The sequence below is a fragment of the Zosterops lateralis genome (assembly GCF_965231275.1).
Source record: "Zosterops lateralis genome assembly, chromosome: 1".
NCBI classification, from domain to species: domain Eukaryota; kingdom Metazoa; phylum Chordata; class Aves; order Passeriformes; family Zosteropidae; genus Zosterops; species Zosterops lateralis.
The window spans coordinates 5,567,461-5,593,957 of NC_139762.1; the positions used below are offsets into that span (position 1 = coordinate 5,567,461).

General features: G+C 47.7%; 1 protein-coding gene across 2 annotated transcripts in view; it reads right to left on the bottom strand.

The window, feature by feature from the left end:
- LOC310908557 (uncharacterized protein) overlaps positions 1–17,456 on the bottom strand; it is a 42,521-nt gene extending 25,065 nt beyond the window's left edge. For both annotated transcript variants that reach the window (XM_083859707.1, XM_083859708.1), the window contains exons 1-5: positions 17,323–17,456; positions 15,808–15,953; positions 14,517–14,571; positions 12,772–13,176; positions 11,946–12,015 (exon numbers count right to left, since the gene is read on the bottom strand). In XM_083859707.1, coding sequence (XP_083715833.1) covers positions 11,946–12,015; positions 12,772–13,176; positions 14,517–14,571; positions 15,808–15,935 — 658 coding nt within the window. In that variant the 5' untranslated portion in view covers positions 15,936–15,953; positions 17,323–17,456. The remainder of the gene's footprint in view (positions 1–11,945; positions 12,016–12,771; positions 13,177–14,516; positions 14,572–15,807; positions 15,954–17,322) is intronic.
- Positions 17,457–26,497: the final 9,041 nt, after the last annotated feature.

Sequence of the window (26,497 nt, forward strand, 5' to 3'; positions counted from 1 at the left end):
GTATGTGCAGGTCGGGTTTGATTTACAGCCTCTCTGCCCCTAAGTCACAGCCCAGGCAGGCAGGGAGGACGTGGAAACTTGCAACAGGGGAAAACAATTCCTTGTATTCGTTTGTACTGATTGATCTTTCTAAACACAGGGGGAGAAGGCAAGGCAATGGGAGGGAAAAGACTCTTAAATATTAATCTAAAAGTTCACTCACTTCCTCTCCAATTATTGCCCATAAATCACTCAACCACTCTGTCTCCTGCTGGAGATAATATTGCAGGTCTCTTGAACCAGAATCAACTCACACCTGGCAGCCAACTCCTAACAAGTGGAAAGCAAATCACCAACAAAACCTCTGCCCCCTCCCTCCCTCCCCTGAGAAAACCCCATCTCACCAGTAACAGGGCAGCTCTGCCTCGCTCTACTTTCTATTTAAACCACTTTATCCTATGAACAAACAACGCTACCCACCTGTTGGTGTCCACCACCTCTGCTGCTGGCACTCCTTCACAGCCCGGCTCCCACCACCAACCCCAGTGAGCTACCCAGTGCCTGAGTCACCTATTAAAAAAGGAAGCTGCAAGCTCAGCACCAGTCTCCCGGGTCGCCTGGCCAACCACATGTCATCAGCTGTGCTCCCAAAATCAGCCGCCCTGAGCAAACACAGCTGCTAAGCAAAGCCCTTTGTGTGGCTCTGGGAGCTGGGGGTTGTGTAATGGGGCCTGGGATTGGATGGGGGCTTGTACAGGAATGTAGAGATCAGAGGGGAAAACGGTGGCCCTGTGGGGCAATTTCTGCCAGAGTCCTGTCCCTCTCCATTGCTCACTGATGGGAGCAGTGCTGCAGAGAGCATCTCCTCCCGAATCCAGCATCCTCCATCCCCTGCTTGCTGTCTGCTTGGCTTTGCTGCTCTGCAGGTCAGTTTTGGGTTTTCAGTGTTGGCTGCTGGGCCTGGCCTGTGCCATGGAGCAGAGATGTGCTGTGATCTCATGCCTTGGCTGTGGCATGGCTCCAGTACCACCAGACATTTGGTGCATCCCATGGTGCAGGACCCAAACCCAATTCTCAGAGGTCAGTAGGAGCAAAGAGACACATGCCCTGGAGCTCCTTAGCACCAGGGAAGTCAGGCCAGAAAAACAAGTGATTTCTCCAGATTCTGAAAGCAACTTTGTGTTCTGAGGGGATGGAGGAGAACTGACAAGGAAATGCTGCTTTGTGGCTCTTTAGGCTGGTTGTCCCCCCCTGCCTTGGATCAGCCATGGGTTATCCCCATCAGACAGTCACTACCAGCTCAGCCTCCTGACCCAGGAGTGTGTGACACCCCTGTGTGACTGCACATGTCCCCAGTACTGCCAGCTAATCCCTGCTGTTCATCCCAGTGAAACATCAGCATCTCACTGACCTGTCCCAATGCTTCCCACACCTCCCTGCAGATGGGGATCCCATTTCTTAGTGCCTCTGCCCTTGGATGTGGCAGCTGCATGTGCAGAATCACATCTGTCCCATCCTTCTCCCAGTTTTTCTCCCCAGAGAATCAGTTCCCTGGCAAAAGTGACTCCTGAATACCAGCACAGCTCCACGGCTGGGGGAATTTGCATGGATGGGTGAGCACCCATAAAAGCTGGCTGGGAAACCACTGCTGCTGCCTAATCCAGGAGCCAGGCAGCCCATTGGGGGTGCTCACTCAGTGGGGAAAGGTTTAAATCTCTGTCCTAACCCCTCTGCCAGCAGCCCAGGTCCACAAGGAAGCTCTGTGGAGCCAGAGGGGACACATTCTGAGGGAGGTGTGGGAAGCAGGGCAGGCTCCCTGCTGTCCCGGTTTGGAGGCTGCTGAAAAGGTGAGTGGTTCTGGGATGCTTCAGTGATGGGGGGGGGGGGGGGGGGCGGGCAGGGAAGGGTAGTCCTGGGATGGTGAGGATTTGGGCAGGGGAGAATCTCTGTCTGTTCCTCATTGCCCTCATGACCCACTCAGGAGTCTTTAGAGTATTTTAAAATCTGTTTTTTTTCTGAAGGAGGGGAGATAAAAATGGTGAGACAAAGGTGCAACAGGGAGCATCGAAGGGATTTTAGAATCTAGCAAAGACTGAGGACCAGTCATGTTCTAAAACACCCTGCTCACCCTCACGGGTGCTCCCTCCTGATGACCAGATCACACTTTGTTCTGTTTTCAAACCACAGTACTTTCTCTCATTTTCAGTCCTACAAAGGACTGTGTGTGTTTGAAATTCAACCTTTTTATTTCTGCCGTGGATCAGCCCATTATGTGCCAGAGTGGCAATTGTAAACATGTTCTTTTTACATAGATTCATGTGTTTTTTTACTGTTTTGGTCCAAGAGTACCTGTTACAACTATACAGGCTCGGAATCAACCTTTAAAAGTAAGTACTGAGATTTTCTCGTGCTCACCGACCAACTCAGATATAAGAACAGCACTGATTACAGTTGGGTGATTAATGAAAATCACACAACTTAACAAGGCTTTTTTTCATATTCCAAACTTTCATGAGTACACCTTGTCCTTTCAAATAAATTTGTCCAGCAATACAATACATACAATAGATCCCTGATTTGGAGGTGGGGAGCACTGCTGGTATAGAACATAAATGTAATGACTAATACATATAAAATAAATATAAATCATTCCCTTTTGAAAGAGTTTAAGAGAGATTTTGCCCTGTCTGCAAGCCATATCTTGCAACTATTAGAGGAGCTCTGGTACTTAGAGTTAATAGGTGATTTCTGGGGTGGGAAATGGGCTGAAAAGAAAAGCGCTGGAAACAGAGGAAGGTGCTAGACAAAGAAGTGAAATAAAATAATGTAACTAAAGAGCAGCTGTGTTGAAGAGGAAATAAGATTTAAATGATCATTTCATTAGCATTAGAATTTTTCTACTAATTATAGCAAAATAATTAACAATTTTCACATCTATAAAGTTGCATTTGTAAATCTGAGAAGGTGGGAGATAGTGAAAAAAAAAAAAAGTGTCTTGTTTCCTGCCCTTGGTTTTCAAAATCAGATCTATTTGCAATTTGCAGCACCTCCAAAACGAAGGTTCACGATCTTTGATCACCTCTGCAAATGTTTTTGGCTCTTTGGTATCAGCTGGAAAGTCCTTTGCAGCAGCAGCATTATGACCCCCCCCAGGTAATTTAAAGAGCTTCTGAGAAGAGTTGGGAAAATTTAGCCTCAGGCAGAGCCGAGTATCTGCCCCAAGGCAGCTCGGGGCTATTTCTGGGCTTTGCAAAAATCCAGGGATGTGGAGGCCTCTATTCTGGGCACCAAAAAAAAAATGCCAAGAAGCTCTGCTGGGAGACAGCTGCGAGTGGCATTGCTGTTTGGGGACGTGGCCTTCCCGCGTGGGACAACTGCTGCGGGCTGGGCTTTCCTTGGGAAGGGTTCCAGCATCCCCCCAGCATCACCCACGGCTGGGTACCAAGGGCCTGGGGATGTGGGTGCAGCCCTGACTGTGCCCTCGGCACTGCCCCGTTCTCTGTCCCTCTGCAGAGTTGATAAAAGGTTAATAAAGGCCGAATGGATGTTTAGTGACTCTGTCCCCGGCTCTGTGTGTCACCGGGGGTGTCCAGCGCTGTCCCGCTGACACATCGTGGGTCACGCCCGTTCTCGTACCCTCCAGTGACTCTTTATCTGCTGTTCACAGAGGGGTTTTTCACTGGGATGGTGATAAACATCCCTGCTTGACATCCATCCCCCTGTTTCTCTATCTCCCCTATCCCACTGTCAGCACTACTTTTATCCCTAACTCCTCTCCCAGGACCTTTTCCCTCCTGCAGTGCAGCATCTCAGCCCTTACAGCGCAGAGTTCAGGATGGCCATTCATGACAGCAGCTTCCCTCCCTCTAAAACCCTCTTCCCCACGGAAAGCAACACTCAGCTCCCCCCTGGAATCGCCTCAGCTTGAGGAGAGGGCTTCTTGGCATGCCACAAATACCAGACCTTTTAAGGGAAGCCCTCTCTCACCCCTCTGAAAAGATACCTTGGGAATGTGCGTGCCCCGTGAGCATCTCCAGCCTCACATCCTGCCTGGGATGCAGGGCCCAGCTGGGATCAGGCCTGTGGCGTGCACCTCGCAGCATTTCTTTGCCGTGCCATGGTGTTTACGTCGGGGCATTGCAGGGATGCCAAATGCCCCGAGGAGCTGCAAGGCCCTGCATTGCCTTTCTATTCCTGTCCCGGTGTTTCCATGCCGCTGTCGGCTCTTTATCGCCGCCAGCCAAGAAAATTTAAAACTGTTTTGGGCTAAAGAGTCACGCCTCAAACCAATTTAGCAGTATCCTTTAAAGAGAAAACCCCAAACCCACTTGTAGCTGTTGAGATTCCCTGGAATTTCCATTTGTTTCTGAGTAAGGCGAATTGCCAGTGAGAATGTGGGAGGGGAGAGAAATGGTTGCCTTGAAAGTGTAAGATACCAGTGAGGTACAGCACTTCAAGGAAAGATTCCTACTACTCTGTTCAGACCCAGCCCTGGGACCTTCACCAGTGCTCAAGAAGGATTTTCTCCCTCTTACTAACAGGTTTAGGGCATCCTTGCCTGGTTTGCCCCCAAAAGGAAGCTTTTGTATCCTATAAAATACTGCCTCTATTAGAGGGCTGAAAAAAGCCTTTGCAAGATGTTCCTACAAATTCCCACCCATGCTGAATCCCTTAATTGCCACTAGTGAATCATCTACCACTTTGCCTGAACAAGAGTATGGATTTTTTATATTTTGCCTCTTCTCATAAAGTGATATCTATACCTGAGACCTGAGACATAAAGAAAGGAAGACAACTCCAATTCTCACAGCCATCAGCCAGATGTGAATCTCAGAAGGAAATATTGGCCATCAACAAATACATGTGCTGAAAAAAAAATCTGCTTTCAGCTCAGGTCAGTGACTGAGGGGCATCCCCAGGGCTGGACCTGAAGTCCTTGGCTCTCCTGGTAACCATGAGTCAGCCCTTAGAGCCAAAAGGCAAGTGGATAATTATGTGTGAGACACATATACACACATAGGGGCACATATCTGCTCCATATTCTAGTAATGCAGGTTTTTGGAGTGTCCTTGCACACATGAGAGCACAAACAGGGAGTGGGGTATGGCCATATTAATGTGCTGACCCCACAGGCTCCTGAAGCCCTTTGTTTGGCTCAGGGTCACAAACACATTTCTCAACCCTCTCTGGAGACAGTGATTGAAGAGAGAAGGAAAGAAATTCCGTCCTCAACTAATCCTTCCCTGCCTCCTGTTCCCTAGGGATGTAAGATGAAGCAAAGCTTATTTCCTTCTGAACGGTCCACATTTTGCTGCCTACCCACTATAGGGTAGTAGTGGCAGACCCAAATCCTGAACAGGGTTTGGGTCTGGAAGGTGTTCCCTCCACCCCCAGCATTCCTTTGGCTCAACTGGATCCCATACAGATTATTTCCCCTGTTTGTGCTCAATATCATATTATCATAAATAACAAGTTTTTTTTTTCTTTTTTTGGGAGAGAGTAGACACTAAGATCTGTCTCCATGAATTTAAGCTTCAAAGCTGGGATTTTCAGTATTTTAAGACAGAAGAAAAGCACACAGTTACAATGCTCTGTTTCTGTCTAGAGCACACCCAGGTGCCCTAAACCATGGTCTTGAACCAAACCAAAGCCACCATACATGGAGCAGACCTGCAGCACAGAGCAGGATTTACCAAATCTGGGCCAGCAGAATAAAATCCATGGCTTCCCATGAGCTGCAACACCATTTTCATAGCTTAAAACACTAAGCATCCTCCTTTGCCCTGCATTTTAGGATCAGTCTGAGGTTCATTATCATGCAAGGCTTCACCCCATTCTAATCTACCCCAAAATTACTTACAGGGAGGTCTCTGTAGTCCCAACAGGTGAGTCGAGTCTCAGACAGCCCCAGGGGAAAATCAGTGTGAAACCCAGGGCCGAGCAGCCCTTTGTGTATCCCAAAAGGAGCCCTGCTCCACACCCCACACCCTCGGTCCTGTTCACTGCCTCCCAGTGGTCTCTGGCAGCTGGTTTTATCTCAGACTGCTGGGCTATGTTGAGAGGATGAACCACTTGGTCTATTTTTAGGGGAACAGTGAAAGTGCTCTTCCACCAGGCTGAGTCAATCATGAGTCCCAGCAATCCTGCACAGGGGTTGGGAAAGGCTGGGGGCCCTGGCTTATTTTCAGAATTTATTCATTCAAAATACCCCTGGTGTAACCTGGTATGGGACAGGGATGCATCCAGGCAGTGGTGCCATGGGGAAGAGGCATTTCCCTGACTCACTGTCATGTCCTCAGGCTGTGATTCTCACAGCCAGGCCCCTCTGGCACCTCTGAGTTTTAAGAGAAAAGCTGGGAAGGTGACAAGCATTACCTACATTTTCTGGTTCTCTGTTTCCTCATCAGTTCCAGTGTTTTCAGAAGCAAGAATGAAAAAAATTCACTTTGGGAAAGTGACTAAAGACTAAGTGACTAAAGAAGGACAACCACTCTCCCTGCTTTATGGTAAGAGGAGAATTGCTCCTGTCATTGCAGCAATGTGGTGCCACAGGTAGCTGCTCTGGGAAGTGTTTGGAGAGGGATAATAATAAAGCATTCAAACCTGGAGGACTCTCCATGCCCTCAAAGTTCAGCTGGGCTATTTTTAGCATGTTAATGGTGGGTAAAACTCTGTGCCAGAGCTGGTGGTCCTGCCTGGCCAAGCTAATTTGTAAATACAAACATAACCAAAGGCTCTGGGGGTGGTTTTCAGAGTCTAGCTTTGGCAGGCTGGGAAACCAATTTGACTGATGTACCCAGTGATATTGAACCAGGCCCAGCTGTTCTCTCTTTGGTTTGCTTTTCTGACACCTTTAGAGAGTGAATATTTGAGAACATTACCCTGTGGCAATGGAAGATGTGGGTTGGCTGTGCCAGTACCAGAAGTCCCCATCACCTGAGATAAAACACTCCATGCTCCTTGGTGCAAAGGGTGAAGAAACTGGTGCTGGTTTTCCAGTTTCACACAATCCCAGAATGGTCTGGGTTGGAAGGAACATTAAAAATCATCCAGTTCCCAAACCCTTGTCATGGACAGGCACAACTTCCACTAGGCCAGGTTCCTCAAGGCTCCATCCAATCTGGCCATGAGCACTTCCAGGGATGGAGCATCTACAACTTCTCTGGGCAACCCATTTCAATGCCTCACTACTCTCTGAGTAAAGGCCTTTTTTCCTGATATCTAATCTAAATCTCTCCTCTTTTAGTTTTAAATAATTCCCCCTTGTTTTAGTTTAAATAATTGCCCCTTCTAATTATGTGCCCATGTAAAAGGTTCCTTTCCCTCTTCTCATAAGCCCCCTTTGAGTACTGAGATGTTTAAATTTTTTCATGCACTTCTCCTGAATAGTTTTACTGAACTTTTACAGGAGTGTTTGGAGGGGCTGCTGCCCCTCTCTTTTCCCTGTGGGTCTGCAGGTATCAGGATGCTGCACATCCCCCAGCCTGCAGCTCAGCATGAGGTGTGGTTTCCTTGCCAATATCAAGTGGCACCACATCATCATCACAACGTGTCCAGCTGCAGATGAACATCTGTTTTCACTGAAGCTCCTGGAAGGGCCCAGCTCCTCCCTGCCATAGCCCAGTTTCTTTCACCATCCTGCAGGGCTGTGAGCTGCTGCTCCCCTGCTGTCTGTGTAAAACCTGGTGCCTCTGGAGATCATCACTCCTCCTCCTGATGTGGTCTCTGCCTTCTTTGTTGCTTCCCTCCATAAATGAGGATCAGAAAAAGAGCTGCCAGGAGGGTGATAGGCAGGCCCCTGATGGCCAGCCAGGTGGTGGGGCAGAGGGCTGGGGGTGGCAGGGGCTGTCAGCAAACACACACCTGCTCAGGGAGCACCAAGGGGCAGCAGTGTCTGCAAACACAGCAGCACCTGGGAACTGAGAGATGTTATTCATACCATGTGGATGGAGGGACATAAATGCAGGAGGTGAAGGGCAGAGCAAATCAGCTCAGTCAGCAGCTGGCAGTGGGTATTTGTGTGTCATGGCCTGCCTGTGCCTGGCAGGAGCACACAGGGTGTGTGTGTGTATCTGTGTGGAGCTCTGTTTTCATCTGCAACATCTGTGTGTTCTGTCTGCACACATGGCTGCCTGTTCACACTCCTGCTGTCTCTCTCCATCCCTAGGTGAAGGACCTGCTCTGCTGTGGGCTGTGACTTCCACCTGTGCCCTCACCAGTGCCCCTGCAAACTCCTCCTGCAGCCCTGAGAGATCTGAGCTACCTGACAGCTCTGCACAGCCCCTGGGGAAAGGGTTTTGTCCTCCTGCCTGAAAGACAGCAATTAATTAGAAGGCAGGAAATGAGAAAAAATAAATCACAGAGGCTCTGGGATTTTCTGAGAGGCACTGAGTGTGTGAGGGGAGAGACCAGCAGCCCCAGGGCCTGGAGCAAGGGCAGCCCTGAGCCCCTGACTGAGGTGGGGAGGCTCTTGCTGGAAGCCCAGTGAAGGGGGCAGGAGGGTCTTAGCAAGGGAAAGGCTCTTTAGGTTAGATTGAGTGAAAGCAGAGACTGGGGCTTGCAGGAAAAGCCAATTAGGAAGGACAAGCCTTGTCTGCTTTGATTGTTGGCAGATCTTGGCCAGGCTGGTCAGCAGAGGCTGATCCCTCCCCTGCCCTCCAAGAATCCCTGGGAATTACTGTGTGCTCCCATGGCAGCCTCCCCAAAAAATGCATGTGATCACCACTTTCCCAATCGGTCGCAGGGCAGGGAGAGGTGACAGAGGACAGGTGGCATGTCCTACTGCCCTTCTATCTGTGATGTGAGGTGTTTGAGTTGGGGGACAAGATGGATATTGTGCTTAAACACCCCAAGTTTCCCTCTTGGCCGAATTGCAGAGGCACAAAGCAGTGAGAGCTGGACAGATTGGCCACTCACAGAGGTCCTGACATTCACCTCCTGCTTGTCATGCCCATGAACAGCAACTGCTGAAAGGGAAATGAGCTTTTAAGGATTATTTTGACTGCAGGAGCCTCTATCATGGCAAATACCGGAGCTTCCTTGAACTCGGAGCCGTCTCTGGCATGAGCACAGCCTTTTATCTTAAATCAGCATTTCCCCCCCCGCTCGCCTTTCAGACCTTTCCAGTTCACTGGCGATGTTCTCCCGAGCCCGTCTGCCGAGCAGAGCGATGCACAGCCCCGGGTCACGGCGACAGGGAGGGTGACAGCCCCCGCCACCGCCGGGGCTGGGACACAGCGGCCGGAGCATCCCTGCGGCGCCCGATTTGGGGGCGGAACGAGTCGGTTCCCTTGTCGCTAGATGGCACCGCACCCCCTCGCAGCAGAGCGTGGGGATGCTGCAGCCAGCAGGGGATGAAGCTTCTCCTGTTCAAGCAAACCCTTGAGCTAAACCCGGGTCTCCCTGTGTGCAGGATGGGAGATCCCGCTGCTTCCTGCCCTCTGCTTCGCCTCCTCTCCTTGCTTGGAAAATTCCCCTTGTGTAGAGATGGAAATGATCATAGAGTAGAGTGGAATATAATAGAATGGAATGGAATGGAATGGAATGGAATGGAATAGAATAGAATAGAATAGAATAGAATAGAATAGAATAGAATAGAATAGAATAGAGGAGAGGAGGGGTTTGCAGGTGTGTTTGAGGCTGCCTGGACGCTCTGTAATTTGCAGTCACCTCAGGCTACTGTTTGATCTTTGCTCTGCACCGAGGTAACATCCCTGTGTGCCCTCCAGGTGGAAGTTCTGTATAATGGAGCAGTGTTAATACACACATACACAAATGTGTGCATGTCCCTCTTCTCTCTTCCTTGGCCACAATTCCCTCTCTCTGATTGCCAAAATTCATCTAGAAGTTGTTGGTTTTTAAATCCAGGGTACTCAGAAGACTCTACCTGCAATAAATCAGCTGGTGCCTTCTCCTTTTGAATATTAAAGGGCTCAAGCTTTCAACTATTTCCCTCTGGGAAAAATGGTTCCTTGATTTGAAGTCTTCCTTCCCAGGAAGAATTTTGTTCTGTTGTGTAAGTCTTCAGTTTAATCTCATTACTGCAGACTGCAGCCACTTGGACCTCTTTAATTAGTGACTTGGTGATGTTTTGGTGGCAGCTTCCTCTGGATCATCTGATATCACCAGCGTGACCAGGGGCACAGCCCAGCTGGTTTGGCTGCCTGGGAATGTACTTTTCTAGGGGGTGTAAAAGCCATTCCCTTTGAGCAATGCTCAGGCCTGCAGCAGTGTGTCAGGTGGGACTGTGCTGTGCCTGGAAAGAGATGCAGCCACTGATGCTTTGACTTCTTGTGCAGTTATTTAGCTCCAAACTGACACGTGTTTGCTGATAAACCTAATTCCAGCCAGCAGAGCTGTCTTGAACACTGCCAAGCTGTTGCCCTCCATATCAGACATCCCAGCCCCTGGAAACTGTGTTATTTTGTGGTTTCAAACCACTCGATGCTGCTTTCCCCATCCCAAGTCTGGAATGTCCCCTTCCCATCCCTCAAGAAGGGCATTGGGGCTGTCCCTGTGAAGCTCCCATAGAAGACCTGCCCTGGTCACTGCTGGGGCTCGTGGAGCACCAACATCTCTGTCACTCCATGGGAATGATGGAACACAGCACAGGTACAGCCTTGGATGTGTCTGGTCCCTGAGAGATTTGGGACAGCTGGCTCCTGGACTTTTTTAGGAAGCATTACAACTCCTGTCTCTGAACAAATCCAGCACATACCTCAGTGGTGGCTGTCGTATTCCCAGCTCCCTGGATGGAATTGCCTCCCCAGAAGGACCTCACACAAAGCCCTTCCAGTGAAGCACATGAAGTCGTGGCTATTACAAGGCCTTTGAGTCAGGGGCTGGGCAGTGGTGTAAGGCTCTAAGATAGGCCATGATTCACCCCTGGCCAGCCAGAGGAAAAGACATTTCTGGCTCTGGAAGAGGCACACAAAAGTGTGACAGCATTGAGCTAGATAGCCTGGTGACATCATGTGCTCTGATACTAAAAAAAAAAAAATCCCAGAAGTGCTGTGGAAACCTCAGCTCCATCATTTGTGAGAGACTCTTTTCCCATGCAGCTGGGTAATTAAATACAGGGTCTCAAATCCAGGCAGTGTGTGATCCTTTTTCCCCCCTCTTGTGTGAAAGGCAAGAAAGAAATTGAAAGAAAAAAAGAGCAAATCCTAAATACATGGTTTAAGGAGATTGTGGATTCCTGATCCAAGGCCACAAATTGTGGGATGATCCAGTGGTCTCTAATCCAGTCATTATGGGATTTTTGGAGATCTTTTTTTTTCTGCCACAAGTCAAACAGCAAAGTTTGGCAAAATTCAACCCTTTCCCATGCAAAGCTTGGATTTCTCACTCTTGACAGATGCCTCTTGCCTTGAAATATCTCTGACCTGCTTTAGTCCTGATGATATCATAACATTAGGGATCACTTACATGCCCTATCTTAAGCCAAGGATGACTCTCCCTGATACACCACTGCTGCCAAATTCAAAAAGGAGCCCAGCCAAGGCTCCTTAGTTAGGTACAAAGGAACCTCTCCCTCTTCCTCTCCTCAAGGCTGAGGTGCAGGGAGATATTACTCATCCCAAACTAAACATGGATGCATTTCTGCCTTGGTATTTAATAGCAGCTATTTTTAACCTCTGGGATAACAGCACAGGGAGAGCCAGCATGGCTCTGTGGACTCATCACTGGCCCAGATCCCGACTGGGCTGGGATTTGCCAGCTCTGTGTAGTGGGACTAATCAGGGCTGCAGTCAAGGGGTCTGTGCTCCCTATCCTTGGCCACATTCCTGAATGTCCAGTCCTGGCAGGACTCACAAGTCCCCAGGCAGCATTGCCTGGTCAGCATCTGCTGTGGGGTTCTGTGGGAAATACAACCCTGTGTAAGGACCAAACAGACCCTTCCCAGCTCTACAGAGGTGGAAACAGGGTGGCAATGATGCCTGGAAACCAAAATAAATCCAACTCACAGCTTCTGCCCGTGGCTGAGTCATCAGCTGTATCTGGCACCGAGGAGATGACCCGGGACTGCTTCCCCTCCTGTGTGGGAACAACAGCAGGGAAACAGGTAAATCCTCACAAATAGAGGAGAGGAACTGCACAAAAGCCTGGTGTGGGGAAAGTGACAGCACCAGAGGCTTTCCAGAGCCAAAGGTGGGTTTTTATTCCTGTAGGACCCAGCCTTGGCTTTGCTCTGTTCTGTCCAAGGGCTGTGCTTCACAGATTTTTGATGCTCCCACTCATTTCCAGAGCTCAGTGGTATTTTCTCTACCTGTCTTTGATTTTGAGGCCACCTTTCAGAGACAAGATTATCCATCCATTTCCTTTACCAACTCCCACAATGATTTTTGTGTCTCAAACCTGGTTGTGACTGGTGTTGCCCTTTGCTGCACTCCCAGTGAAGGACCAGTCCCTCATGGGGGCTGATATCACACAGCGAAGAGATGAACATGATAGTTTCTGATTGGATCTCATCCATAATTAATATTCCAGATGATATAAACATGGTTGATATAATTTCCCATGTTTCCTCGATGCAGGTCTGTCTCTAGGCTGCTCATTCTTACCAAATCCTCCCCTCCAGGGAAAGGAATATTTTATTGAACATCTGACCTCTTCCCTTGGTGCCATTAAATCACCCAGAGCTGGATGGCACTAGCCATGAACATCCACAGGGAAACCTGTTCCCTGTGCCTGGGGATTGACATCAGTGGGTGATAAATCACCACCACGAAGTCCAGGAATTTATAAGGATAGAATATTTCCATGGCCTTTTGAAGAAGAGCACCTACTGACCTTTGCAGCAGACTCCTTCCCTGTGGTGGTGGCAGGACTCCATGGTGCCTTCCTCTGAATGCTCTGGAGAGGGGAGAGGAAGGCCGGGTCTCTGTGGGGTTTGCTCTCCAAGCTCAGGTGCTGGATTGTTGTCAGGATGTTGCTGTAATCAGCCTCCCTCTTCCTCAAAGGGCCTTTGGGAGATGGTGCCTCCAGTGGAGCACAGTGTGAATTCTGACAGTGCGGGGGGATTTCAGAGCTGGTCAGGAGTCCTCTGAAATTCCTTGCTGGAGCACCAATCTTAGGGATGGGAACAGCTTCTGTGGGCTTTCCTGAGCACACATCACAGGGATGACTCCGAGGTAGGACACGGTTTTTCCCCACTGGAATGGCATTGTTCTGTGAGGGATATCTTGCTTCCATCAGCTAAAAAAAACCCCAAACACATAGCATCAACATAAGTTCTTATATAGTTTCAATAATAAATCATGTGACATTCTTATTTCCTGCTCTTCTACCTCAAGCATCACATCTGTCAGTTTTCTAACTTTGTGGAATGAAAGAATAACCCATCACTTTTCATGTTTCTTGGAGTAAATGTCGGGGGCACAATTTAAACTCTAGCCTTTCTTTGAACTGCTGAAGTTTCTGTTTTGCATGTTTCCAGTGAACTCTCCTGACTTGTCGATGAACATGCAAGAAAGCCTTGGAACAAGAAAAATACGGCCAGTGGTTGTCTTCTCTCTTGAATCATTGCCTTATTCCCATTTCTATCCTCCTGCTCTATGAAAATGTGTTTCCAAACAGCGGGGGAAAAAAACTCCTCTTTTTCATTTAATGAGAAATCTCCAGTTTTTTCTTAGAAACCTGGACTGAAAATATAAATGTTCAGATTCTGCCTTTTGTTTAATTAAGTGGAATTCATCTTTCTGTGGTCAGTGGGAATCAACCCCATTTTTAGCAGAAAAGCTGGATAAAGGCCAGAATATCTGGCTTCCAACGTGTTATCTTCTCTTTTTTATTCCAGGTTGTATGAGGCCCCTTATCACAAAGCAGGGTCAGAGGAGCAAACACAGAGCTAAGAACTGCACACTAAGCCAATGAGTTTGCAATCAAAATATGAGGAACACTGTCAGGTGGGAGGTGTCCCTTTGCCATGATGTGAGAACAGTTGTCACAGCTTCTGGCTGGGGAGGAATTCCATTTAAGATGCTGAATTGAGACCCCTAAATGCAAAATCTACCTATGAACTTGATGTCCAAGTCCCATTACAGTAAAAAACACCAAAAAAGTGCTAGAATGGTGGAGTAGAATGGCAGAGATGACACAAGAACCTAATTTGAGACACACAGGACAACATCAAAAATCCTCCAGCTGCTGGTGCAGGAGGGCAGAGATACCCCAGAGTCATCCCTACCAGCCCAGTGTGGCTCTCTGGGCACCTTAATGACTTTCAAGCCAGTTCTAAATCCTCTGCTGGGTCCTTCACTTCTTGATTGTCTTCTGTTAGTCTCTACCTCCACAATTTTTTTCTCTCCACAGCAACCTGAATATTATACATGAAACTTGCATCCTGGAGCGTCTTATGTATGTCAGTCCATCTGTACACACTGAGATGGAGTTGGGTCTGACCTGTCCTGGGCTGTCCTCAGAACAGCACCAGTTATTGCAGAAAATGCTGGGGTTTTGTTTGTCTCTCATTGCCAAGAACTGGAGCTTTATGTTGTGAGGACAGCCCATACCAGCTCTGAATCTTTGGTTCTCACCTTGAGATGTTCTTGCTTGGTCATGTTTTTATCACCATTCAGGATGCGCTGGTACCTGCAGGGAAGACAGGAAATGGCACCTGAGTCCCTTCTCAGCCTGAATTTATTTTTGCATATTGTTCTGCCTTCCCCTACCCTCTGGAAAATATCAAAGCCAATAGACTCCAAAGGCAAGCTTGAAGAGTGACAGAGATGTGAGAAATCTCCCAAAGAGGGCTGGTTTTAGCTCAGGGCAGCACTGCCAGAGCCACTGTGAGCTCTGTCTTCCCAGGCTCCATGCAGAAGTGTCCCTGGAGCATCCATGTCCCCACTGCTGGGGGATGTGTTTGAGTTTAAGTTGCTTGAACGAGGTGTATTACTGCACTTTTCTGATTTATAGCTTGGAGCTGAACTCAGGCTTTCCAGAAGGTCAATTTATTCAGCTTTAACCTAATGTAAAGGGATTTATTAAGTCAGTACTTGACCTAACATAACACCGGTGGTGAGTGAGACCTTTGCAGAGGAAACCACCTTCCTTCTCTTCTGTGCTCTGGGGAGTGTACTCTCAGCTTTCTCCAGAGCCCCTGGCAGAGAGATGGCTATTTACAGTGGAAACTAACCAATCTTTGGGATATTTGGAACTAAACTGTCCCATGGGGAAGTTCAAGAGACAGACTTGACAGCTGCTCTGTCACTCTTACATGGAGGGAGATGTGCTTTGGGTTCTGTTCCTAATCTCATTCGTCTCACGCTTGGCAGCTTTTTGGTCTGATCTCAGTTATGGGTTGTAACAAGAAGAGAAATCAGCCCTTAAGAGGCTTGGGCTGAAATGTGACTCTCCCTGGAGCCTTTTGGTAAGAGACAGTTGAGAGAAACCAGGAGGGGATGCAGTGCCTGTACCCCTCTTTTCTCCCCATCAGCTCATCTCTCCAGCATTTGCTCTTTCCCTTGTGGCACCTTACAAACTACCAAGATTAAAAGCTTTAATTGTCCACCTGGGAATGCTCCAGTCCTCGGGGTCAAGGGCAAATTCCTCTGTGTCATTATATTTAGTGAAGATTGTCGAGTGTGTCTGGATTTTAAATCAGGGCTTGTCTTCCAAGACATAATAATGCACTGGAAATACGGAACAGACAGGAGCACTCCTGACAGAAAACACTCACCTCTCACTTGAGACCTGACAATTTGGGATGCTGTGCTTGGAAAATATCTTATCTGAGTGAGATTTGTTTGTTGCAGAGGTGGAAAAGAAGAATCCTCCCTGGAACCCCTCAGACCTGAGATGAGCAGCAACCACAGATTCAACACCCACCTGGCAACCAGCTCTGAGACAGACACAGCTTTCCTCAGGAGAACAGTCCTGAGCTCTGGATTGCTCCTGGAAGCATGGCACAGGGAAGGGAAGGACTGAGCTGGCCTCAGCTTCTCAGCTTTTTCCATGATTTCTGTCTGCTGGCACTGAAACAAGAGAGCAAAGGTTATGGTGCTGGATGTGAAGACTCAGGGAAAAGAGGGCAAAACTCAGAGTGTCCATCTCCACTCAGGGGACCAGGCCATCAGGAAAGGGCTGTGAAACAAGTGCTGTCTTCAGGGATAAATCTGCAAACCTCACCACTGAAATTCACTTTTCAAAAAAAAAAAAAAAGGGGTTAAAGCAAACAAGAGTTAAATTAAATCACACTTAATGAAGGGAATTGGTCTTTTCTACTCTGTCTACCACTTATCTCATTCTCTTGCATCCCCAAGTTCATCTCTGTGACAGTGAGAGACTTGAGGAAAGAAAAGACGTGAAGAAAATTAGCTTTAAATAATTTAAAAGTTATTTAATGTAATTTGCATATGCATCATTAGTTAAATTTTTCTGATGTTTCCAGTGTCACATAGACCTGAACCAGCTCTGGATTCAGACAGTTACTGGAAATTTAAGTATCCCTTGGCCTCTTCTGCCAAAAATGTTCTTGTTTTCCAGACTTCAGCAATGTGCAGCAGAAGTCTCAGGCATTGTATTTGCAGTGACTGATCTGACACTTGGAAGTACATTAGGTCATCTGGGGTTCATTTTCTGAATGTAGGCAGAGCTCTGGGGATCTACAAGTTATATGTAATTGCTTTTTAATTACTGACACAGACATTTGAACCATGGGATTATTAAGTACTTGTATTTACATTTTGAAAGTATTTGTTCTAAAAGCCACGTTGCTTGTAAAAAAAAAAAAAAAAAGTCTCATCAGCAGTTTCTGTGTCTCTGGCCTGAATATTATTCAGTGTCCAGTCATTGTCCACCCATGTTTGGGTGCCCACTTCCAGATGCACTCAAAAGGGACAGATTTTTGGGGGGATAAGAATGTAATTCAGCAGCTTGTGAATATCTGCTTCCCTTCTCATGCCCATTCAGATGTCTGAAATAAAGACCAGAGGGAGGAAAATATATTTCTAATAGTTGCTTTAAAATTTTCCTCTTTTTTTTTGGTTTTCCATGGTGTTAGAGAAGAGACAGATCTTTCAGATCACAGGCTCCCACCTCCCACTGTTAAGGGGTTGTTTCTCATTTTTGTGGTGGTGTCTAACATTAAACAATTCCAGGTTAAGGGCCCTCCAGGGATTTACTTTGTGGCAAAATGAGCCTGTTAAGAGAGCAGTATTCCCTATCCCTCCTTTCCCTTAAATACAGGCAATCGAGGAAAATACCCTTGTCAGCCCACCCTGAACAGTTCCCACAGCCAGCACAGCTTCCCCTTAGCTGCTAAGGGTTTACAGAGATTTTTCTGATATTAATTCATTCCATCTCCTGTGATCTGGGAGGAGATTTTGTGTAAAAATCACTTACATGCTAGAGCGCTTCCCTCTGCCTGGGATCTGCCATTTGATAGTCTCCTTGGGGCTCTCCAGCACCACGCTGCTGACTCCTTCCTCTGTGCAAGAGAGGAGGCAAAGTCCCTTGGCAGAACTGCAATTAAATATTAAAAGCTGATGTGCAAATGGGGATGGTGCTGAATTGGAGAGCTGGCACTGAAAAGCGAAGGAGATGAAGCCTCCTCCTTCCTCCTGTCAGCTTTTTGTCAATTATTGAGGTCTCATTTCTCCCCATAAAATCATCAGATAAGCTCAGATCCTGGCTGGGGCACCCACAGCCATCTGGACCCAAAACTGGAGTCTGATTTAGGTGGGAGGCTGCTGGAATCTGTGTCCCCACCTTGTCTCAGAATCAGCTCCCCTGTAATATGGGGATTTTTAAATGGATGCCTCTGGCACAGGTCATACACCTACACTCCAAACCAGAGAAAGTTTTCAGTTCAATTTGTGGTTCCCTGGGCTTTGCTGGGGAGGCTGTGCAGGAGCTGCAGGAGAGGGCTTCTCTGTGGGGTGTTACAGCTCCAGGGAACACACTGCTCCTCCTGGCAAAAATGAAAGGCAGGCCAGAGTCCAGATGAAATTAAATAATCCACCATTAGGGGGAACAGAGGGCAGGACCCTCTGAGGAGATTTGATTTAGCCAAAATCTAAGTTCGATTAAAATCAGAGTCTGGCAAAAGTAGCCTCATCAACCTCTCAAAAAGCACCATGGCCACAAAAATAGCTGCTTTTCACTTAACAATAACTGGGTTATTGTGAAGTTCTTCCCGGCATTTATTCTGCCTCATGCTGGAAAGTTGACCAAGCAGCAAAGCCAGTGCACATATGAGAGCAGATCACTGTGTTGGTTTATAATGAACAAGAGAAGCTACACTTAACATCAAAAATTGGGAAATAATTTACCCAGAAATGACTAAACTAAGCAAGAAACCTTTTGAAATGAGGAGACAGTGAGTCAGGGCGAGGCAGATATCTGGATAAACAAATGGAGTGTCCATGTCACTGCTATAGGAAATAATAGCTTGCACTTCTCCATCTGTTCTGATTCAGCTCTTACTGGAACAAACCTCCTTCCTGAGCTTTTATTTCAGCATCTAAAACAACTGAGAAGCACTAATGGTTTCAATTCTCTGTCCTGTGGATAGATACAGTTTGATTCCCCATGGTGGACTCCGGTCATGGTGTCAGTTGTGTTCCTTGCAGCAGTGCCTAAGACCAGCCTGGAGCTGAGCCCTGGCTTTATTCATGCTCAGGTTTGTGCCAGATGTTCTCCCAGGGTCTCCCTGAACTGATGGACAATTCAGTTCTTGGAGGACTGTGCAGGATGCCCTGCATGGTAATGGGAAAATTCCAGTGACTGCAGCAGCTGCTGGATTATCAAGAGACGAATCTGATGGGAGGACAGAAGGATTTTAATTTTGTGGGCAACCCAAAGCTCTGAAGCTGGGATGCATCCTTGATAGTTATTTATTTTAGTGGAGGAGGATTTGGCTGCCAGAATGAAACAATGAGAGCTGCAGTCCTTCCAATAGTGAGTAATAGAGGCTGCTAAAAGCCTCGTGAATTATTTTGGGGACTACTGCTCTCCAGCTCCTCTCTCCATAAAAGGGCTGCATGAAACAATTCCCTGCACAGCTCTGAGGCACCCTCACTAGATAAAGTGTGTTATAAAGTGTGTTTTGAAACAGTTTTTTCCAGGATTACAGAGCCTTAGGCTGATTCCTCAGCTACTGTCGCTGCTGGGGGCCTTGCTCATCTCACAGAGATTTCAGCCTTCACCATTAGCAGTGCTCTGGGTTTGCTCTGTTGGCAAGGATCTGTGGGAAGATGGGAAGGAATTCTTCATGCTGAGATGTTACAGGGAAGAGGGGCCTGAATCACATTGATTTGCCTCCAGGTAGCAAATCAAGGCAGTGGGGGACTTGTTAGAGGATGGAGGGACTGGATGTACCAGTCCCCAAAACAACTTTTCTTCCCAGAACCAAGGAAGGGAAATAATCACTCTTGAAGACTCCTGATGTTTGTGTCTTGCCTTGTGAGGAGCTGAAGAACTACTTTGAAGAAACTGGAAGCTTTGCTGGGATGTGATTTTTCAGCTCCAGCAGTTCCCCCAGGGTAGAGAACAAGGGGTAAAGAGGTGCTGTGGGGATCATTCAGCACCTCTGTGGTCCCCAGATGCTCATTGGGGAGCATTTGTCAAGCAACCCTTGACATATTTGGGATACAGATGGTATTCTGGCTGCTCTGCTCCTGTTCTCCAAGGGAAGCAAACAGTCTAGCACTGACTGTACCTCTGGAAGGGCCTTTCCAGATGTCCTTAACTCTAATTAAAAACTGGTGGCTGAGATAGAAACAACAGCCAGCCTCAAATACCTTCTCTGTTTCCTGCAGAAAGGTGGGAACAACCACGTTACTTATGTGTGTCTCTATCCTAATGACACCTGGAGAGAAAAATCAGCTGGGAGGTTTTAAGAATCCAAGCTTCCCTTTCTCTCCTCTAGTGACAAACAGCCACATCACACCCTTTTCCCTCAAACAATGGGGGGGGTTCCCTGCAGAACATGAGAAAGGTGGTAGAAATTCCTCCAGATGCTTCCACAGGCAGCAGATGATGCCAATTCCATTCTCCTCCTTTGGATCACGCCTTTACCTGTTAGAACCACCCACCCTTCCTTGTCCTGTGATTGCATCCCAGAACTGCTCCAGGGTAGGGGCTGGAGTTTTATTCCAGGCACTCTGAGGCCTCACTGTCTTCTCAGGACATCTTCTGAGCACTACACTAGGAACAATAAACACTGGCCTGTTTTTTTTTTTTTTTTTTTTTTTTTTTTTTTTTTTTTTTTTTTTTTTTTTTTTTTTTTTTTTCCCTCTATAGTCAGATACTCTGTGGGAGCATCCAGGCTGGAAGGTGAGATTTGGTGTCTGGTTCCCTGCTGAAGTGCTGAGCTCTCCAGCATGGACATGGACAGGGATGTGCAGTGGTGCCTCATCTTACCTGAGGCAGGCAGAGGGAATACTTGCAGGGAGCACAGGCAGGGAACTTTGAACTGGGAGCTACTAATGGTTAACATAGACAATTATTTCTGGCTGGTCAAACAGACTGACCTAAGCCCACAAGAGATTTGTGCTGACCAGACAGGGACAGCAGTTTACATAATCACCTCTCCTTTTTTTTTTTTTTTTTTCTTGGTTTTTGTTTTTAACTTTTCCCTCCCCAATTGTATAATGTTGTTTTGGTAGCTGTATTCCCACTAAAAACCTGGATGCTCCTCTTTTTCCACCCAATGATGTGCCCAGCTTTGCTGCACACAGATTTGTATTCTGCTTGTCAGAGGAGTGAGTGGGGATGGTGGGGTGCAAGCAAGCATGAGGAAATAAATCAGTTTGGGTGTGAATAGAGATCTGCTATTTGTTATAAACAGATTGATGCATAAATGGCTTTCTGAAAAATACTGATTGTGATGTTTGTTTCCTCCAGATTTGATCCCCAACCAAGGAATTCACAGCAAACCAGCTACAAGCAGTTGAGGGAATTTGTACTCAGATTTTGTACTCTTTCCAGCACATTCTCCACATTTTTTGGGGGTGAGGAGAGCCATTTGCCTGTGTGGCCTCAGGGTTGGATATGTGACTGCACAGCCAGATTTTAATCCTACAGCTGAAGGCCCTGTGCAGCTCCAGGGAGATGAAGCTCCCAGAGCCAATTCCTTTCCTCTGGTCTGCTGAGTAGGGCTCTGCAAGAGCAGTTTGCTAAGGATGGGTGCATTAAGGGAGGAAAAATCCCTGCAAAGTCTCTGGTATTGTTTGCTCTCCCTCTCTCAGCCTTCTTCTTCTGGAGACTATCTGGATCCTCACACTCATTTCCATAATTATTGGTTTCATGTTATGTAACCAAAAAAATTATCTATCAAATGCACATGTGGAACTAGTGGGGCTTATTTGAAAAGACCTGTCTTTGCATTTGCAGCTGGCACATTTCTTGCTCCATTTTAATGAGATTCCACAGCCTTGGCACGTGCTGGGGGGTGACTCCATGTGTGCTCACCCTGTGCCCTCTGGGACTGTGGGGCTCCAGTGTCACCCCAACATGTAGGAACACAAATGCCTGGCCTGTGGGAAGCTGCAAGAGCCTCCATGGATGCATGTTCCCTTTGAATATTCCCTGGTTGCCAGGTTTTTCTTCTGATTTTTTTTAGTGCAGGGTGGAAAGCTTGGATTTTTCGGGGGGAAATTTGTAGTTGCTGAGTTTTGTGATGGCAATTTCCACTCCAAGAAGCCCCTGGCTTCCGCAAGGAAATGAAAAGATACAAATTTTGAAGGTTTTTGGACTCCATGCTCTCAAATTCAGTTGGGGGTTGAATTGCAGAGATGGCAAAGGATGTAGGGCTCAGGGTATGGAGACATCCCAGGCCAACTCCAGCTCCTGTTTGGCCTCAATAGGTGAAATGCAGCAAATCTTGGACTTCAGTGGAGCCAGGATGTGGCTCTCAGGACATCAGTGTTACCATAGATCCACTCACCACCACAGGGCGTGTGAAATGAAGTTCATTCTGGACTGTAAGAAAGGAACACTGGTCCTGATACACAGAAAAGGAGAGAAGGCTTCTGGTGCCCTCAGTTTAGAGTTTTAGGGTCTGATTTTGAGAACAGTACTGGCACAGCCTGTAGGACCTGGCAGGGTTTGTGAGTAGATAACACCCTGAAATGCTGCCCAGATTTGACTGTCTTGTGGTTCACAGGACCAGGCTGAGGGACACCAGCAGGTCTCTTTGGTGTTTGATGGTTTTTGGGGTTTGACTGTGTGGGGTTGCACTCAGACACAGCCTCCACCTTCCTGAGGACCAGAGCTGGCCTCGAGCAATACCTGATGATGTCTCTCCTTTCCACACCAGAGCATCCCCCACTGAATGAAGGAGAATTGAAGAATCATTTAGGTTGGAAAAGGCTTTTGAGAGCATCAAACCCAGTCATTAACCCAGAACTGCCAAGTCCACCATTAAAATATGTCCCCAAGTGCCACATCTGCACGGTTTTTAAGTCCCTCCAGGGATGGTGACCCCACCACTTCCCAGGGCAGCCTGTTTCAGTGCCTGATAATTCTTTTGGTGAAGAAATTGTTCCAACCACAACCTCCCCTAGTGCACCTTGAGGCCATTTCCTCTCATCCTATCCCTGTTACCTGGGAGAAGAGACCAACCCCCACCTCTCTCCTGCTCCTTCCAGGCAGTTTTAGGTCAGTTCTCTCCACCATGGCCAGATGCTGCACCTTGATGGACTTCTCTCAATGTTCACAGCCTCTTGTGGTGCAGCTTAATGCCAGGGCTGTGAGCTCCCCTTCTTAGAACATGACCCATCTCCCCAAAACTGCTTTGCCCTGCTCCCAGGTGGATTCTGTGCCCATCGCCATGGCTGTCTCCATCTGGGGGAATCTTGAGCTGTGTCCACCCGTCCTGGATCCACTGATTGACCAGGGATCTCCCATGCTGATGTTTGGAAGGGGAATATCAGCTTTCCCCCACACTGCAGGATACGCTGCTGCAACCATGTCTGTGGGTCAACACCCCAGACTTTCCTGAGTTGTTCTCAAAGTCAAATGACTGTCAAGTCAAATGACTGTCCCCCAGATCCCCTTAATTTCTCCCATACCTTTCCACTGGTATAAGTCACATCCCCTCAATCTTCACTCACTTATCACAGCAGGGAAACTGCCTGTTTATGTGGAAGTAAGGAAGAAAAGAAGGAAAAAAAGAAGGAAAGAAAGGAAGAACTGGAGCTACCTTTAATTCTGAATACAATAAGCCCATGCAGCTAAAAGCTGAGTGACTCTCCTTATGCTGAGTGCTCTGCTCATCCCTTTTCTCAAGGGAAAACCTCATCTTTTCAATCTTTAGTGTATAAACCATCATATCCTGACTGTATGGGGCTGCAGTGTCCCTTTGGGGCTGATCATGTTTTTATTTCACAGGCCTTTCCACAGGAAAAGGGGTGACTGCCTGTGATGGTTTTATGAAAGTGTTTGGAGGTGGATGTTCCTTCCACCCTCTTTCCACCCAGCAAAACGCAAAACCGCAGATTGTTCAGGCTTCAGTTTCTCATTGAAAAGTATCTTTTTTTATTTCCCCCCTGGGAAGCTCTGAAAATTAAAACCAGCAAAAATACATTTCTTGTGAGGAGGAAATATTTCCTGGCTGCCTCTAAGACACCATGGGGGCTCTGTGTGTGTGTGTGTGTGTCTGCAAACTGCACAGTGTGCATACCCTGTGCTTTTGTACTCTTTGGGCAAATATGGGGCAAAAGCCACACAATATAAGGCTTATCCCTGTTTTGTTTAAAGGCCTGGAGCATACACACTGCCCTGATTGATGCTAAAGGAAGGGGAAAGGCAACAGCAGCCTCTCAGCATCCCTGGTTAACACACCCTTGGGCACAGTTTGCAGTGTATTTTTGGGTTGTTTGAAAAGAGTGCAAAGGTTTGGTGACCACAACTGTGCATTTTTTTCTTTTTTTTTCCCCTGTGCCTGCACTACAAACTCTTGGCAGCACAAACTCTTGTACCTGAAAATGCAGACTCAGAGGAAAGAGAGCAGCTCTGGGAGATCTGTGTGAATGCCTGGTGCCTGCCAGCCCTGACCACGAGCCTCGCAGCAAAGAGGTGAGAAATCTGTAAAGATCTGCCCGGGGAATGTGAGTGGGGCTGTATCTGGGTGAGAGGGAGCTGCTCCCCACTGCAGCCAAGGAGCAGCTCAGGTCCTGCATCACTGCACTGCTGCTGAAACTCTGCAGCAAACCCGATTTCCCTGGTCTCAGGAGGAGGAAAATGTGTGTTGCTCCATCACTCTCAGCTGGGCTCCGGCCCCGAGCGCAGCTGGAGCACAGCGGGATCCAGGGATGCTGGCAGGGCTGGGGCACCTCCCCAGGGCTCACACAGCCCTGCTCCATGCTCAGCCTCTCTCCAGCTGGCCAGAGCACTTGGCAGCTGTCACTGCCTCCCTCCTGGTGCTCCTCGGGCTCAGCTCCCTCCTGGTGCGTGGTTAGGAACAGGGAAAGGGGTTTGGGCCAGGGGATGGGGTATGGGGCAGAATTACATCAGTCTTGCATGTGCCAGGACTCCAAACTGCTCATGTTAGCCTAAAAAACAGCTTTTTTTGTTTTTTCTTCCATCAAGGCTAGTTTGACCTTCAAGATCAGACACCAGATGGAACTGCAAGGTTGAAAGGTGCAGAAGTTTGTTTTATTTTGCAGAGGGCTGCAAGGGCTTGCAGACTATAGATGAACTGGCTGGGTATCAGTTTTATTTCACTTTAATGCCTGCAAGTCCTCACTGAGGAGCTGTATTCCTGAATCCTGTGTAATTATGTTGAAGGTCTTCACATGCCAACCTTATGCAACTGTTAAGGAATAGATCTGGTTTCATATCTGCATGCATCTTTGGAAAGATGCAAATAAGGAGGGAGCATTTGCATACCAAAGTAGGCTCCAAGTGAGATTTATTCTGCATTATTATTATTATTATTATTAACAGTGGCGTGCTTCTGCGAGTCTCTGGAAGGCAGAAAAGGTAAAAATAAGAGATTGCTTCCAGCCCTTCTTTTTTTAATTTTATGTAAATAGATTTGTAAAGCCTGAAACCACCCAGCCCGTGGTGCCACCATTAACTCAAAATACAGAAAGTGCTCTCTGGCCACAGGAAATGGTGCACTGAGAGATTGGGGGGGGGGTGCCTGTGTGCATCCCACAGCTGCCAAACACAGGGATGTCCCCACCAGGAGAGAGAGTCTGTCTGCAGCCACAGTGTGGACATATGGAGGAGTGTGTTGGCAGGCGTGTGCAGCCTGTGCCCTCAGGAGCTTGTCGTGCCTCTGACAAGACAAAAACCCCTCTGGGATTTGTGGGCTGTTGATGGAGAGGAGTCAGCGAGCCCAGAGCACACACAGCAGGGGGAAGGGGGGGGGTTTCTTTCTGCTCAGCCAGATACTTCTGCTGTCAGCATGGGAAACTCGGGGTTACCTGTGGACAGATGCTGTGGATAAACCCCCAGCTGGAGAGGCTCAAAGCCCTGATTCATTCTCCTTTCTCCTTGCTTGTGTCCCCTTTGCAATTCTGAGCTTTGTTTCTCTATTTAGAGCCCTGTTTTCTGTCTTGTCTTCATGCCTGCAGAGGCAAATACTCTAAATAAGGTGTTTGTAATGAGGTTTGCACATTTTCCATAATCAATATTGGGTTGTTACAGTTTTTTCACCTCGAAGGACTGCTGTTCACTGCTCCCCTGACATCAGAGGGTCCATTGTAAAATAGCCAAGGGTACCCCAAAGTGCATTTGTCCATTTAAAGAAGACAGAAAATTGAAAATAGTAGGATTTTGGGGGCTATCAAAGTGTTGTTTCCAGATGGGTCTTTTCCAAATAGGTTTTTTACTATGGAAGTTGTCCTGAACCACATGCCCACAGTTTGCTTCTGCCTTTGCATGGAGACCTGCATCCCCCTGCTCCCCCTGATGCATCTGAGCTGAGTGAGCACAGGGCACAGAGCCCAAGACATGGCTCCTCTACTGATGCTCAAGGGTCCTGCTTGCAAAGGGACTTCCAGGGACAGGACAGAGCCTTGGGCAGGGCCTTTTTCCATGTGTGGATCAGTGTTACACACCTCCCTGCTCTCTCTGTACCTGGAGGGGCATTATGCCAAGCAGAGAGGGGGGAGTGGGAGGTACTAGAGCAGCTTAGTTGGTTCAGGGCATAAAAGCTTCCTTGGCACCCCTGAGCCAGCCTCCCAACCACATCCTACTCTGGAAAGGATTTAGAAGGCAAAAATACTCTGAAAACATAATTGTAGTTAATTTTAACTTTCTGTGCAGTTTATTTTCCCAAATCCCCTGACTGCTGTCCCCCCATCTGGCATTTTCCTGCCCACAGTTCTCTGCCTGAGTGTGGTGGGCTCCTTGCTGGGTATCTCAATGTTGTGATAGAGCCCATTTCCATTCTACCTCTGCACTTTTCCACTGCGTTTGCAGCAAGAGATGGAGCTACGGTGTCACACTGGGAGCACTCCCTGTCCTCCACCCTCTGTCCTTAAGGCAGCCAAGGTGTTTCCTCCTTCTGCAAAACCTATTTTTGGACGACGATCCCACGCGGCCTCCTCCAAGAACACAAGAG